The sequence below is a fragment of the Chrysemys picta genome, chromosome 12 (genome assembly GCF_011386835.1).
Source record: "Chrysemys picta bellii isolate R12L10 chromosome 12, ASM1138683v2, whole genome shotgun sequence".
Classification (NCBI taxonomy): domain Eukaryota; kingdom Metazoa; phylum Chordata; order Testudines; family Emydidae; genus Chrysemys; species Chrysemys picta.
Window position 1 is genome coordinate 36,447,793 of NC_088802.1, and position 15,014 is coordinate 36,462,806.

Consider the following 15,014-nt stretch of genomic DNA (forward strand, 5'->3'; position numbering starts at 1 on the left):
CAAGAAATTCACTAAATATTTAGACAGAGCAAGTGGTGGAGGAGTGTCTTGATGGGCTCAATGCTGGACTTCTGTTTCCTCATGCAGTTCCCACCTCCACCTAGGGTGACCAGACAGCAAGTGTGAAAAATCGGCACAGGGAGTGGGGGGGGCGGGGTAATAGGATCCTATATAAGAAAAAGACCCAAATATCGGGACTGTCCCTATAAAATCGGGACATCTGGTCAAACCTACCTCCACCCCCTCCAGAAACGGGCAACTGCAGTGGTAGGACATGGGGAAAGAGGTGTGTCTCAGGCCATTTAGGGCTTTATAGCTCAAAACCTACATCATAAATTGCACCCGGAAGCCCATAGGCAGCTAGTGCAAATTGTGGAGCACTGGGGTCATTTGCTCAAAGTGAAGTGCTTTGGTTTGATAAGTGGGTTGCTGTAGTCTGAACTGGCTTCATCTTATGAATGGATTTAAGGGCCAGATCCTTGCCTCTTCTCCAGCAGCTATGGCTTCCTGTGGACTTTCCCAGTATGGGGAAACCTTCTTGTGGTGTAGAATCAAAATGGCTGTTCCTACATCATCTCCCATTCTGACTCTGGTGTAGGGGCATGGCTGGGGGAAGGAGAGCATTTGCATTTGGTCGTGTCTTGCAGAGCAAAGATTTCGGTAAGTTCTTATATTATCTGAACCAGTTGGCCCACATTGGCCTGGGGATTACAGTGCACGAGAAGCTAGATATGAGTCAATAGTTTGCCCTTGTTTCCCAGAAGGCTAACGGCATATTGGGCTGCATTAGTAGGAGCATTGCCAGCAGATCGAGGGAAGTGATTATTCCCCTTTATTTGGCACTGGTGAGGCCACATCTGGAGTATTGCATCCAGTTTGGGGCCCCCCACTACAGAAAGGGTGTGGACAAATTGAAGAGAGTCCAGGGGGCAGGGGCAAATGACTTATGAGGAGAGGCTGAGAGAACTGGGCTTATTTAGTCTGCAGAAGAGAAGAGTGAGGGGAGATTTGATAGCAGCCTTCAACTACCTGAAGAGGGGTTCCAAAGAGGAGGGAGATAGGCTGTTCTCAGTGGTGGCAGATGACAGAACAAGGAGCAATGGTCTCAAGTTGCAGTGGGGGAGGTCTAGGTTAGATATTAGGAAACACTATTTCACTAGGAGGGTGGTGAAGCACTGGAATGGGTTACCTAGGGAGGTGGCAAAATCTCCAACCTTAAAGTTTTTTAAGGCCCAGCTTGACAAAGCCCTGGCTGGGATGATTTAGTTGGGGTTGGTCCTGCTTTGAGCAGGGGGTTGGACTAGATGATCTTCCAACCCATATCTTCTATGATTCTATGTAGACAGGACAAACTATGCCCAGCACAGTTGGTCAGTTGTGTGTGATTTGATTTCACCATGTCTGGTCACAGTAAGAGTGGTAAAGGCTTGAGGAAGGGAGGTGCCAAGCGCCATCATAAAGTGCTTTGGGATAACATCCAAGGTATTGCCAAGCCAGCTATTCGTCGCTTGGCTCAACGCGGGGGTGTGGGGGTGTGAAGCGTATTTCAGGGTTGATCTACGAAGAGACCCGAGGAGTACTGAAGGTGTTCTTGGAGAACATGATCCATGATGCTGTCACTTACACTGAACATGTCAAACGAAAGGCTGTAACAGCTATGGATGTGTCTTTTTTTAAATACTAATTTTGGAATAGTTTTTTCATCAATTTTTTGAAATTTGGAGAATTTTGACTAGATCTACTGAAATTGTCATCTATTAGTAAATTTCCTAACCAAACCTTTGAAATCCCAAATGTCTTCTTCTGCTTCTAAACTATTCAACTTGGTAGAGAATGAGATTTTTCCAGACACACCCAATTTTAGAGACCTGAATGGAATTCAGCTATTTTACTGATTGTTAGTTCATAGCCAAGTCAACTGCTTTGTTCTGAAGAGCTGGGAAACTACTTGACCAAGCTAAAAATCTCTTTTTAGGTGAAACCCACTGAAGAGGATCTTTTTTCCTTCTGTGAAGGAGCTGACTGCAATATTGCTATTTTTTAAAGAAACCAACAAAAAAACATTTGAAACACAGTTATAGCTACACAAATAGCTGAAATTTAATTACATCTCCTGAGCCACTGATTTTTTAACTGCTTAATACCTGATATTTTGAAAATCTTTGAAGTTTTCGGAGCGCTCCTTCGAGGATATATACCACATTTTAATATAAATGATCTTAATCTGTATTTTAAAGGACGACGTAGTGGGGAGAATGGAATTATATATGCTTTTGATATAATTGGATAAATATCCCAAGTTAAAGAGCCCACGATGGTCATTTATCTTTATTCAAATTTATACTCCTCTGAAATCCATCTGACTTTAATTTCTTTGTGCATTACCCCTGAAAAAGGAATAGATCATACTTCCCTCCATATCTCCATCCATCAATCTAATCTGATCGAATCTAACCTAATCATATGCAGATAGACAGCCCCCGCAATCCAAAGACAATGAAGTTTAGGGTATTCATGATCCGCACCTGGGGGGAAACTCCCATTGACTTAAGTGGGCCAGGATTTCACCCCTGCTTGTCGTAGATTGTGCTAATCATATCCAAAATATACTGTACATATATTTATCATGGAAAATGCTACATTGAATTTGCATGGTTAAACGCTTAAAAATCAAGTAATTCCAAAACTACATTTATATGCATACCCTTATGTGACTCAAAACCCCCTCAATGCCAACTGGCAAGTGGCCATGATGGAGGGGAGGCTGGGCCAAACGTGAGTGGCACTGCAACCCCGTGCATCAAGTCAGAATGCCACTTGCTCAAATTTGGCCCAGTCACGCCTCCGTCATGATGGAGGGGTAACTGGGCCAAATTTGAGGGGCGGGGCACTCTGAAGTGTTGCCTAGGCACAGATTGTGTTGACCGACCTCTGCCATTTACTATGTCCTTTCCATACAAATGACTTTCATTCACTGTGTTTGGCTGGTGTACACAACAAATAGTGCATAGTGGGTTACAAGGTAGCCACATATAAGCTACAGTGTAAATTTAAAGCTGTGTCCCCATGTGGACACTCTCATTCTGGTATAAAAATGCCCTTTTTTTGTTTTGGCTTAAATTGCTTTGAAAAGGGTTTAAGCTAAACGGAAAAAGCTCCAGAATAGGTGTCTACATGGGAAGTTATATTGGTGTAACTATATTGGTTTAACTGTACTGGTGTGATTTTACTGGCATCACTAGTAAAACTTTCCTGTGTAAACAAGCCCTAAAAGTATAGAAAATAAATCTGAATTTACAGGTATGGTAGTTATAGTATTGTCTTCTGACTTAGAAACTAAGTTGCTATTGGCCTAGAAACCACTGGGGGGAAATAACTATGAAACCCCTATTTTGCATTTGCAGGGGCTCACTTCAGAATAGAGCCAGGGTTTTGAAGAAAGAGAAATCTTAAGGGATTGTTTCTGTAACACTGACTTCTCTTCTTATGACTATCCATCGTTGTTGAGCATCAGAAAGGCTGATGAGCATGGTGCTCTGTTACTCGCTATCCAATAACCTGAGGGGGGAAAACCCTGTATGCTGGTGGGTCGGGAAGGACACTCTACCTAGTATATGTCATGAGGCATTGACCATTTCATGGGGTTCGCAGGAAGGAACAGGAGTTGCCCTTGGTACGCTATGTCCAGACTACCGTCGGGCTGCACCCCCATCATTCCCACTTCCCCCTTGCTCACCAGGGCTCAGTTCTCTGAGAGCATAGAAGTTTACATTCTTTGTTGAGCCCTGTGCTCATTTCTCAGCAATCAGGGCCGGCTCCAGGCACCAGTGCAGGAAGCAGGTGCTTGGGGCAGCCAATGGAAAGGGGCGGCACGTCCGGGTCTTCGGCGGCAATTTGGTGGCGGGTCCCTCAGTCCTTCTCAGACGAAAGGACCAGCCACTGAATTGCTGCCAAAGAATGAAGCGGTGCGATAGAGCAGCTGCCGATCGCGGCTTTATCTTTTTTTTCTTTTTTTCTTTTCTCTTCGCCGCTTAGGGTGGCAAAAAAGCTGGAGCCGGCCCTGTCAGCAATATATGGACTGCTCTCTCCAGGTGCTGAGCAGACTCTGAGCACTCTTTGCCGGTGCGTTGCCTCTCTGCACCTCCCCGATCAGCACCTAGAAGCCCATTGGGTTGAATCCATAAACAGCAAGGCTTGGGCAGTAAGTCGGGACAGGTCAACTGGTTTTGCCTAGTTTCAAAACCACTCAAACATCATGGGCTTGACTTTGTGTCCTCCAAGCCTGAACACAAAATGGCTGCCCGTCTCAGTGGATAGTATCATCCGTAAGATTTAAAGATATAGTAGATAGGAAAACAAAGGCATAAACCGCAAAATACATCACCAAGTCTATGTACTATAAACAGAAGGGTCACCCAGCTCTGGAGGAGATGTTCTTATGTCTCTAATAGAGAGTTCAGGCTGTCATTCTGGCAGAAAACCATGGACCAGATTATGATCTAAAATTAGGGTTACCATTCGTCCGGATTTACCGGGACATGTCCTCCTTTTGTGTGCTAAAAATAGCGTCCGGGGGGGAATTTGTGAAGCACTCACAATGTCCGGGATTTCCCCCTCCCCCGGCTGGGAGGGCTGCAGGAAAGTCCCGGGCTGGACTCCGGAGCAGCTTCCTCCTCCCACCCCCCCCTCCCTGCATTCTGAGCCGGCCGGCAGCTCCTGCTCCTGCAGCCCGCTCCGGCAACCCTGTGCAGGGCCAGGGACCGGGTTTTGTGTTTTGCAGGGGAGCTCAGCCATGTGTCCGGCTGGCACAGAGCCCAACACCCTGTTCTGAGCAGCAGGAGAAGGGACAGGGAGGTTCTGGGGGGGCTTTTGGAGGGGAGTGGAGAAAGTTTTGGGCAGTCAGGGTACAGGTAGGGGGTAGGGTCCTGGGGGGCAGTTGGGGGGGGGTCTTAGGAAGGGGCAGTTAGGGGACAAGGAACAGGGAGTCTTAGGTAGGGGGTGGGGTTCTGGAGGGCAGTTAGGAGCAGGGGTCCCAGGAGGGGGCAGTCAGGGGACAAGGAGCGGGGGGTAGGGGGCTGGGAGTTCTGGGGGGGCTGTCAGGGGGCAGGAGTGGGGAGAGGGATCGGAGCAGTCAGGGGACAGGGAGCAGAGGGGTTTAGATGGGTTGGGAGTTCTGGGGGGGCTGTCAGGGGGCAGGAGTGTGGAGAGGGATCGGAGCAGTCAGGGGACAGGGAGCAGAGGGGTTTAGATGGGTTGGGAGTTCTGGGGGGGCTGTCAGGGGGCAGGAGTGTGGAGAGGGATCGGAGCAGTCAGGGGACAGGGAGCAGAGGGGTTTAGATGTGTTGGGAGTTCTGGGGGGGGCTGTCAGGGGGTGGGGAGTGGTTGGATGGGGCGTGGGAGTCCCAGGGGTCTGTCTGGGGGTGGGGGTGTGGATAATGGTTGGGGCAGTCAGGGGACAAGAGGCAAGGAGGCTTAGATAGGGAGTGGAGTCCCGGGGGGCAGTTAGGGGCAGGGGTCCCAGGAGGGGGCAGTCAGGGGACAAGGAACGGGGGGAGGGTTGGGGGTTCTGGGGGGGCGGGAAGTGGGAGGGGCAGGGGCGGGGCTAGGGCGGGGCTCCTCCCGTCCTCTTTTTTGCTTGCTGAAATATGGTAACCCTATCTAAAATACCCCCGATTTACACCAGTGTAACTCCACTGACTTCACAGGAGTTACTCTAGGTTTATGATGGTGGAATAGAGATTAAAATCTGCTTCCATGTATTTAATATTGAATCTCCCTTAGGAAAAAAAATCCAGCCACGGTGGGTTTAAGTTACAGAGAAAAGATTGGTGAACTCAAACTAGTTCTGTGAACCCTGTGAACCCAAAAAACAGAGAGTTTCATGAACCCTCGAACTCCAGCAGGCTCAGCCGGGCCTAGTGGAAAGCCTTCAACTTCTAGTCATCCCCTTTTAGTTACTTTTGCTTTCTTTTAGTGGAGGGGAAACACAGCTGTACAATCTCCTCCTTCTCAACATAATTGTGTTAGACATTTGGAGGCAGTCGAATTGCCATTCAAGCTGGTATATAATGAATTTACTTGACATGCACAGGTCCTTATGTCACAAAAGGTTTTCTCATTATATCTGAGCCTTAGTTTAGTTGTTTATAAAAAGTCACCAAATCCTCCCCCGTTACCTCCCTGAAATCACATATTTGGTGCTGGAGGACGGCTTCTTTGTGTTTAATATTGTCCAGAAATGTCCCTATTGACAGTAACTTCATCAGGTTTTTATTTTTCAGTTTGCTGAGATATGAAAAATTATTGTTCATAGGAGTGATCAGGGCAATGAGTTAGAACAATTTCAAACTTTCTCTCTGGCATCTAACAGCAGCCAAAAGGACAGTGTACAGTGGGTGAACAGCGCTGTAGAAAGGGATGGAGAGTGAATCGGAGAGTAAAGAAAACATTATCACTAGTCTGTTGAGCCAGTGCCCACATGGTGTAATTCAGGTTAGCTCCATTGAAGTGAATGGGACCAGTTCCTCAGAGGGTGTAGATTGGCGTATCTCTGTTGAAGTCAATGGGACTAGACCCGTTGGTGTAAATTGCTGTATCTCTAGTGAGTTCAGTGACTAGCAGCACAAAGCCTCTGGAAAGCTTCCCTAAAGGGGCCGCTGAGGATTCCTGTGGCAGAGGGGAATTCCTGGGTGATGTAGAGCTGGAATAGCTAGACACCAATATTGTACCTCAACACAGGAGGTGTAATGAGGGAGCACTGGCCCATGACAAGGCATGACAGGGTGTGATGGTGAGGTGTCACACAGCAGTGTGCTCTGACCGATCCCCACTGACATAGTGACTGCTCAGAGGACATCACAAGCCAGTGTACGTTAAAGTACTCTGGGCCCTGTTGTTTACTCCAGCTTATTCTGGGGACTAGTTCGGTCCCTGATTCATCCAGGACTGGAAGAAATGGAAAGATGGCTTAGAACCACCTTTGTCTCCCTCAGCTATAAGGAGCAGGAAGATCGAATCTGTTGCGCCTGACTCAGGAAGGACCAGTGTCTGAGGGAGCTCCTGCTTAGGTGGCAGGCAGTTGCCTCAAACTCCCCACTCCCTGCCTAACCAAGCCACGGTCAATTTTCCCACCCTAACAATCACCAAAGAGCCCCCTCTTTTCACATAGGACTGCTTAATTCTTAGAACTGATGTTAAGGAGGGCCGGGGAGCAATCTCACTAGAAATGTCTGCTTTGAAAAATAAACACCTTTAGCACAATAGATTTACCTGGACAACTTCTCACTAAGGCATAGAATCATAGAAATGTAGGGGCTGGGAGAGACCCTTGAGAGGTCATCAAGGCCAGACCCCTGCGCTGAGGCAGGACCCAGTAAACCCAGACCCTCCCTGACAGATGTTTGTCCAACCTGTTCTTAAAAACCTCCAATGATGGGGATTCCACAACCTCCCTTGGGAGCCTGTTCCAGAGCTTAGCTACCCTTAGAGTTAGAAAGTTTTTCCTAATATCTAACCTAAATCTCCTTGCTGTTGATTAAGCCCTTTACTTCTTGTCCTAGCTTCAGCAGGCATGTAGAGCAATTGATCACAGATCTCTTTATAACAGCCCTTAACATATTTGAAGACTATCATCAGGTCCCTCAGTGGACAATCATTAATAGCTGGAACCACAGTTTGCATATGGCAATGTGTTGGAATGATTTGGGATTGTCATTCTGCTTCCCTACAGAATTTAACAATATTTGAGTTCACCAGGGTCAAATGTTGCCCTCACATATAAAAGCCAGGGCAATTCCCATTGTACTCATTACATGCTTAATACACATACAACACCTGAAGGTAAAATACGGTCCAATAACTGGGAGTTGACAAATACTATAACATGAATAGGAGCTTATTACTTGGAGAATTCTTGATCCATATGCTCTATATCCAGTACTTAGTTAATTGGTCAGGTGTAACATCAACTTAAAATATTCCTCAGTGTTCACTAAATACAATCTCAATCTTTTCTTTTTTAATCAAGGGGAAGCATAGGCAGTTAGGATAATAATGTACAAAATATTAAGGCAATATATTGTACTATGCAAAAACCCACATAAGAGTCATGTAAAGGACTTAATTCTGTGTATGTGTTGCTCCCCATAATGGGGTACTGGCTCTTAAAGTTGTGGGAGGGGCCAGTCATCCCATTCCACATTTCCAGAATAACCAAAAATGGACATAAGGTGAGAAGAAGATGGTCCTGGGGAAATAGTTAGAGTCTGGGAGGGGGAAGATATAGGAAGAAACCCTGGCTATTTTTCCTTTAAGGGACTGGGGCCAGGATAGATAGGGCAGGGCAAGGCGCCCTTCTTCCCCAGCTGTCTCAGACAGGTGTTTGAGATAATTAGACCCACCTGAGAAGATTCAAGGAGTGGTCAGGTGACTGAGGATGGTTGACTCAAAAGAGAGGCTCCAAGCCCAGACAGAGAGAGGGTGTGCTGAATGAAGGGCTGTTGAAGGTGTTCTTGAGGAGAATGTAGCTGAAGGCACAGTCCAAAGAAGGAGGACCGTGAAACCCTAAACTTGATGGATAAGCTATGGGCTCGGAAGGCCAGGACTTAAAACCACAGTCCCAAGGAGGAGGATTGTGAACTCTAAATGTGAGGGGTGAGTGGAAAGGGGCCTTTTGGTGATTAGAGCTATATTCAACATTTTGTCCCCAAGGGGGGGGGCTATTGTTTTGAAGACTTTGGGTGTATGTGAATTATTTTGGGGACTCAAAGGGAAACTGAGGCAGGATGCCTGCAGGGCCACCCTAGGTCACAAGGGAGTGCTGTGTGATGGCACTTGTCTACACTCCCATATATTGTCTGCACTAGGGAATTTGAGAAAACATTCCCACTGTTGCTAATAGCAGTTAAGCTGCACCAGAATTAGTGAAGTTGAGAGCCCTACTGTAAATGGTTCTCCACTCCAGGAGAAATTTCATCCCATAGGAGTATAGTCAAGGCAGTTTAATTTCAAGATCTGACAACCTTGGGAGTATTCTCTCAACTGGCATGAAGAACAAGCTTAAACTGGGGATTTTACCAATGGTTGTCCCAGCGTGAGCCATAATGAAGACAGAGCTGCTGGTGGACATCTTTTGGTCAAGACATTTTTTTTCAACAACAAATGGCTGTTCAACCAAAACAAACTTTTGCAGAAATTTTTCATTTTCATTGAAGTTTTCAAAACAAAACAAAGAAAACCCTGAAATCTGTTTTTTGTTGTTGGGTTTGTTTGTTTGTTGTAAAAACATTAACAGAAAAACAAAATTGTTACTGAAAATGTTTTTCAAAGACTGAAATGTTTTCATTTTCTTGTCAAAAAATTAAAATTTTCACAGGAAATTAAAAAAACTCTCAAATGTTTCAAAATTTTTGCCAGAAAGTAATTATTTTTCCAAGTAGTTTCAATGGATGGTCAAAGTCACTTACGCCCAAAAATGGAACTGGTGCTTCTTTTGCTGGTTTCAAGGAAGGTTTTCTGCACTAAGAGTTTCCACTAGTGATCACTGCTGGCTGTAACTGGGGCAAATCCCCTCTGTAGACAAGACCTAAAAATGGTTTACCAGACTCTTTTTTTTTTTTTTCCAGCTTCTTTGCTCTTTTTTGCACTGTCTATGCAGCCTTGAGAGAGAGAGAAAGCTCCTGGTCCTTTTTATTAGCCTCTATCTAAAGCCAAATCAGTGTTGCTACTGGTACCTCACTTATAATTTCTCTGCACTATTGTCTCTGGGTTTTCTGTGTGTGACATAACATTGTTGCTTCTCTGCAACATTCCAAGCTGTCTGTCTCTGTCTCTCTCTTTCCCCCTCCTCCCCCATAGATGGCGGGGGGGGGGGGGGGGGTGAGGGTGGAGGAGGGACAATGTCTCACATGAATGAGATAAGGGAAGACAAAGCAAATGGGGAAGAAAGGAATCTTGTAGCTTTTCAAGTTCAATGAGGCTTACCAGGGTTTTGGGGGCCTCTTCAAATCAGAGGCCTAGTTAAAAGAACATGCAGAATTCAAAGCCTGTCCTTTTGCAGGCCCTCTGTCGGCTTGGAAAATCCTCCCAATGCATGTTTGCTCTTGTTTCTTTCCCCCATCCCTCCCCTTCATAACCAAACACACACACCCCTCTTTGCAACTTTCAGTTTCCCCCAAAATTCGTGAAAAGCCACTCTGCGTTTAACCGTTAGAAGATGGCTCTGCCCAACAGAAGTAGCAGGTGTGATGGCTGTTTCTATGCTCCCAGCTCCTGAATGTGAGATGTATGCAAATGGAATCTAATGGTGGGCAACATCAGAAAAGGGTACAATAGATCCCCTTAATCCCTCGTTGTCAAGAGCCGTCTCTCTCCCCCAAGAAACACATCATCAGAATGGAGCATAAACAGTTCCTCTCTCATTGTAAACATTAAAGTGTTTCTTTTCCTCCAGCAGACACATACTTTAGAAAGTTGCAGCGATGGGAGACACAAAGCCCTGAGTCTCTTGATCAAAGGAATTACAGTAGGAGCCCTGCTTTTTCTGAGGAATGGTGGGACACAGATGGGGAGCACTGTAAGGGTTGGGAAAGGTGCCTGAGCTGCTCAGCAGCAGGGTATTCAGGTATTGCTACGAGCAGTAAGAAACAACACACAGTAACTTTTTTTCCTTTAGTGATGAGGTTCGGACTTCCATGGCTGGTCTGAGAATCTACATCCACAGAAGCAGAGGACTATTTAAATGACATACCCGCTGTTTACACTTTGTGTAAAATGCTGGCATTTTTATCCAATCAAATGTTGGGCACAGGGCTGGTGTAACCACTAGGCGAACTAGGGCGCCAAGATTTGGGGGTGCCAAAAAGCAGTGCCCAAAGAACAGCAACCAGCTGAGCGCAGGGCTCTGCGGGCGATACCATCTCTCCAGCCGGGGGGACGGGAAGTGCAGCCCTGTATTCTCTGCTAGAGGTTGTGGTGGTTGAGTCCACCCTGGGGGCGGGGCCACATGGTGTGTCAGAGTCGGCCGCATGCAGGCCCCTGGTACGACCCGCAGGCCATAGCGCCGCGTTGCTACCGGCACCTTCGGGGCCGCGAGCTCCGCCTGGGGCCTATGGAATGGAGCCCGGAGTGGCCATTGAGTGGGCCGGGGGGCCCGGCTGCTCGCATCCCCTGGGGCTGCATGGGGGCAGGGGGGGTCCCTGCCTTGGGGTTCCAACGCACAGCTGCCCGGAAAGGGGCCGCTGTGGATCAGCCTGGGGCCCAGCCGGGCGCTGCCTTCCATGTGGTGTCAGGTCATGGGGGCAGGTCACGGTGCACTGGGGAGCCCGACAGGCCAAGGGCGGTGGGGGTGGGGGGGGGGGGCTGACGTGGGGAGAGGTTAGGACATCTACAGCTTTGCTGAGTGACCAAGACACAGATCCAAAACTTCCATTGGCCTTTGGGTCACAACTGAAGGACAGACCGCACCTGTCTCCAGATTAATTCTGTTATAAATGCTTTGGGGCAGAGGAGAGAGCCAGGGCCTGCTCATCAAATAACCCGGCAACAGCCCCATTGCTGCAGTAGAGAGACCAAGGGAAAAGTAGCAGATTGCCTCTCTCTTCCCAACACTGTACCCAGGAGGGAAGCAGGCAGCAGGATTCAGTGGAAAGAGTACAGACCTAGGAATGAGTAGAACCTGCATTCTTTGCCCAGCTCTGCCCCTGACTTACTGTGTCATCTCGGGTAAGTCAGGGTGGCTCTGTGCCTCAGTTTCCCCATCTGTAACACAAGTACAATGAAACTTTCCTGCTTTTGTAAAGCATTTGAGATCTATGGATATAGCGTGCCACATACATGCTCCGAGGGTCACAAGGTGGAAATTTCGCCTAGGACACAAAATATCCTTGCACCAGCCCTGGTTAGACATATGAATTGATGATGGTGCCTACCTGCCAGCATTACATGTGGCAGCAAGGAACACACAGGGAAAGAGGAGCAGTCAGCATGGGCCTGATTCTGATCTCACCATTTTAAGGGCCTGATCCTGCAAGATAAAGCTAGCTTCTGATTGCTGCTGAGGCCTGGTCTACACTACGGGTTTAGGTTGACTTTAGCAGCGTTAAATCGAATTAAGCCTGGACACGTTCACACGACGAAGCCCTTTCTTTCGACTTAAAGGGCCCTTTAAACCGGTTTCTTTACACCACCTTCGACGAGGGGATTAGCGATAAAATCGGCCTTTGCGGGTCGGAATTCGGGTAGTGTGGACGGAATTCGACGTTATTGGCCTCGGGGAGCTATCCCACAGTGCTTCATTGTGACCGCTCTGGACAGCACTCTCAACTCAGATGCACTGACCAGGTAGACAGGAAAAGACCCGCGAACGTTTGAATTTAATTTCCTGTTTGCCCAGGGTGGAGAGCACAGGTAACCACGCAGAGCTCATCAGCACAGGTAACCGTGATGGAGTCCCAGGATCGCAAAAGAGCTCCAGCATGGACCGAACGGGAGGTACGGGATCTGCTCGCCATATGGGGAGATGAATCAGTGCTAGCTGAACTCCGTAGCAGTAAAAGAAATGGCAAAGTATTAGAAAAGGTCTCCAAGGCCATGAAGGACCGAGGCCATAACAGGGACACACAGCAGTGCTGCGTGAAAATTAAGGAGCTACGGCAAGCCTACCACAAAGCCAGAGAAGCAAATGGAAGGTCCGGGGCAGAGCCGCAAACTTGCCGCTTCTACGCGGAGCTGCATGCCATTCTAGGGGGTGCAGCCACCACTACCCCAACCGTGTGCTATGACTCCGTCAATGGAGAAACACACAGGGAAGAGGGTTCGGGGAACGAGGAAGATGAGGATGGAGGTACTGTAGGTAGCTCACAGCAGCAAGGAAGTGGAGAAACCGGTTTCCCCAACAGCCAGGATATGTTTGTCACCCTGGACCTGGAACCAGTAACCCCCGAACTCACCCAAGACCCTGAGGGCACACAGGAGACCTCTGGTGAGTGTACCTTTGTAAATATAACACATGGTTTAAAAGCAAGCGTGTTTAATGATTAATTTGCCCTGGCAATCGCGGCCAGTACAGCTACTGGAAAAGTCTGTTAACGTGTATGGGGATGGAGCGGAAATCCTCCAGGGACATCTCCAGAAAGCTCTCCTTCCTGTACTCCCAAAGCCTTTGCAAAAGGTTTCTGGGGAGGGCTGCCTTATCCCGTCCGCCATGGTAGGACACTTTACCATGCCAGGCCAATAGCACGTAGTCTGGAATCATTGCATAACAAAGCATGGCAGCGTATGGTCCCGGTGTTTGCTGGCATGCAGACAACATCCATTCCTTATCTCTCTTTGTTATCCTCAGGAGAGTGATATCATTCACTGTCACCTGGTTGAAATGGGGTGATTTTATTAAGGGGCCATTCAGAGGTGCCCGTTCCTGCTCTTCTGAACAGAAATGTTCCCCGCTGTTAACCACGCGGTGACGGGAGGGGTGAAGTGATCATCCCAGAGAATCGTGTGTGTGTGTGTGGGGGGGGGGGGGGTGGTTTACTTGGGTTTGTGCTGCATGTTAACCCGGAAACCGCAGCCCCTCCTTTTACATTGAAAACCCATTTTAAATGGCCAACCCAATTCATCCTTGATATGGGAAATGCGCTGCTGTTTGAAACCATTCCCACATGTTAAGAAGGTTAAAAAAGCCAAAAGACTGTGGCTTACCATGGCTGCCTGCAAGCCGAAATATGTTGCCTGGCACTGCGTGAGTGATCTCTCATACCAAACCGGCAGGCAGAGGAAAAATGCGACCTTGTAACGAAAGAGTGTACCCATTGTTCTCTAAAATGTGTCTTTTTTTAACCACCTCTCCCTTCTCCTCCACAAGCTGCAAATGTTTCTCCTTCGCAGAGGCTAGTGAACATTAGAAAGAGAAAACGGAGGACGCGGGACGATATGTTCACGGAGCTCCAGATGTCCTCCCACGCTGATAGAGCACAGCAGAATGCGTGAAGGCAGTCAGTGTCGGACATGAGAAAAGCACAATATGAACGAGAGGAGAGGTGGCGGGCTGAATGGCGGGATGAAAAGAGCAAGTGGCGGGCTGAAGATGATAGGTGGCGTCAGCTTGCAGACAGACGGCAAGAGTCAATGCTCTGTCTGCTGGAGCATCAAACTGATATGCTCCAGCGTATGGTTGAGCTGCAGGAAAGGCAGCAGGAGCAGAGACCGCCGCTACAGCCCCTGTGTAACCAACAGCCCTCCTCCCCAAGGTCCATAGCCTCCTCACCCAGACACCCAAGAACACGGTGGGGGGGCCTCCGGCCACCCAGTCACTCCACCCCAGATGATCGCCCAAGCATCAGAAGGCTGGCCTTCAATAAGAGTTAAAGTTTTAAAATGCAGTGTGTCCTTTTCCATCCCTCCTCCCCCACCCATCCCAGGCAGGCTACCTTGGCAATTATCCCCCTACTTGTGTGAGGAATTAATAAAGAATGCATGAATGTGAAATAACAATGACTTTATTGCCTCTGCAAGCGGTGCTCGAAGTGGGGAGGGGAGGGTGGGGTGGTTGGTTTACAGGGAAGTAGAGTGAACCGGGTCGGGGGCGGTTGGAGGGTTCATCAAGGAGAAACAAACAGAAGTTTCACACCGTAGCCTGGCCAGTCACAAAACTCGTTTTCAAAGCTTCTCTGATGCGCACCGTGCCCTGCTGTGCTCCTCTAACACCCCTGGTGTCTGGCTGCACGTAATCAGCGGCCAGGCGAGTTGCCTCAACCTCCCACCCCGCCATAAATGTCTCCCCCTTACTCTCACAGATATTGTGGAGCGCACAGCAAGCAGCAATAACAATGGGGATATTCTTTTCGCTGAGGTCTGAGCGAGTCAGTAAGCTGCGCCAGCGCGCTTTAAACGTCCAAATGCACATTCCACCACCATTCGGCACTTGCTCAGCCTATAGTTGAACAGGTCCTGACTCCTGTCCAGGCTGCCTGTGTATGGCTTCATGAGCCATGGCATTAAGGGGTAGGCTGGGTCCCCAA

At 48.2% G+C, this 15,014-nt stretch overlaps 1 protein-coding gene across 1 annotated transcript; it reads left to right on the forward strand.

The window, feature by feature from the left end:
- The first annotated feature begins 12,080 nt into the window (after positions 1-12,080).
- On the forward strand, positions 12,081-14,412 carry LOC135974779 (uncharacterized). The gene is made up of 2 exons (XM_065563354.1): positions 12,081-12,979; positions 13,859-14,412. The coding sequence occupies exons 1-2, from the start codon at positions 12,442-12,444 to the stop codon at positions 13,981-13,983; spliced, it is 663 nt and encodes a 220-aa protein (XP_065419426.1). The 5' UTR covers positions 12,081-12,441; the 3' UTR covers positions 13,984-14,412.
- The last annotated feature ends 602 nt before the right edge of the window (positions 14,413-15,014 follow it).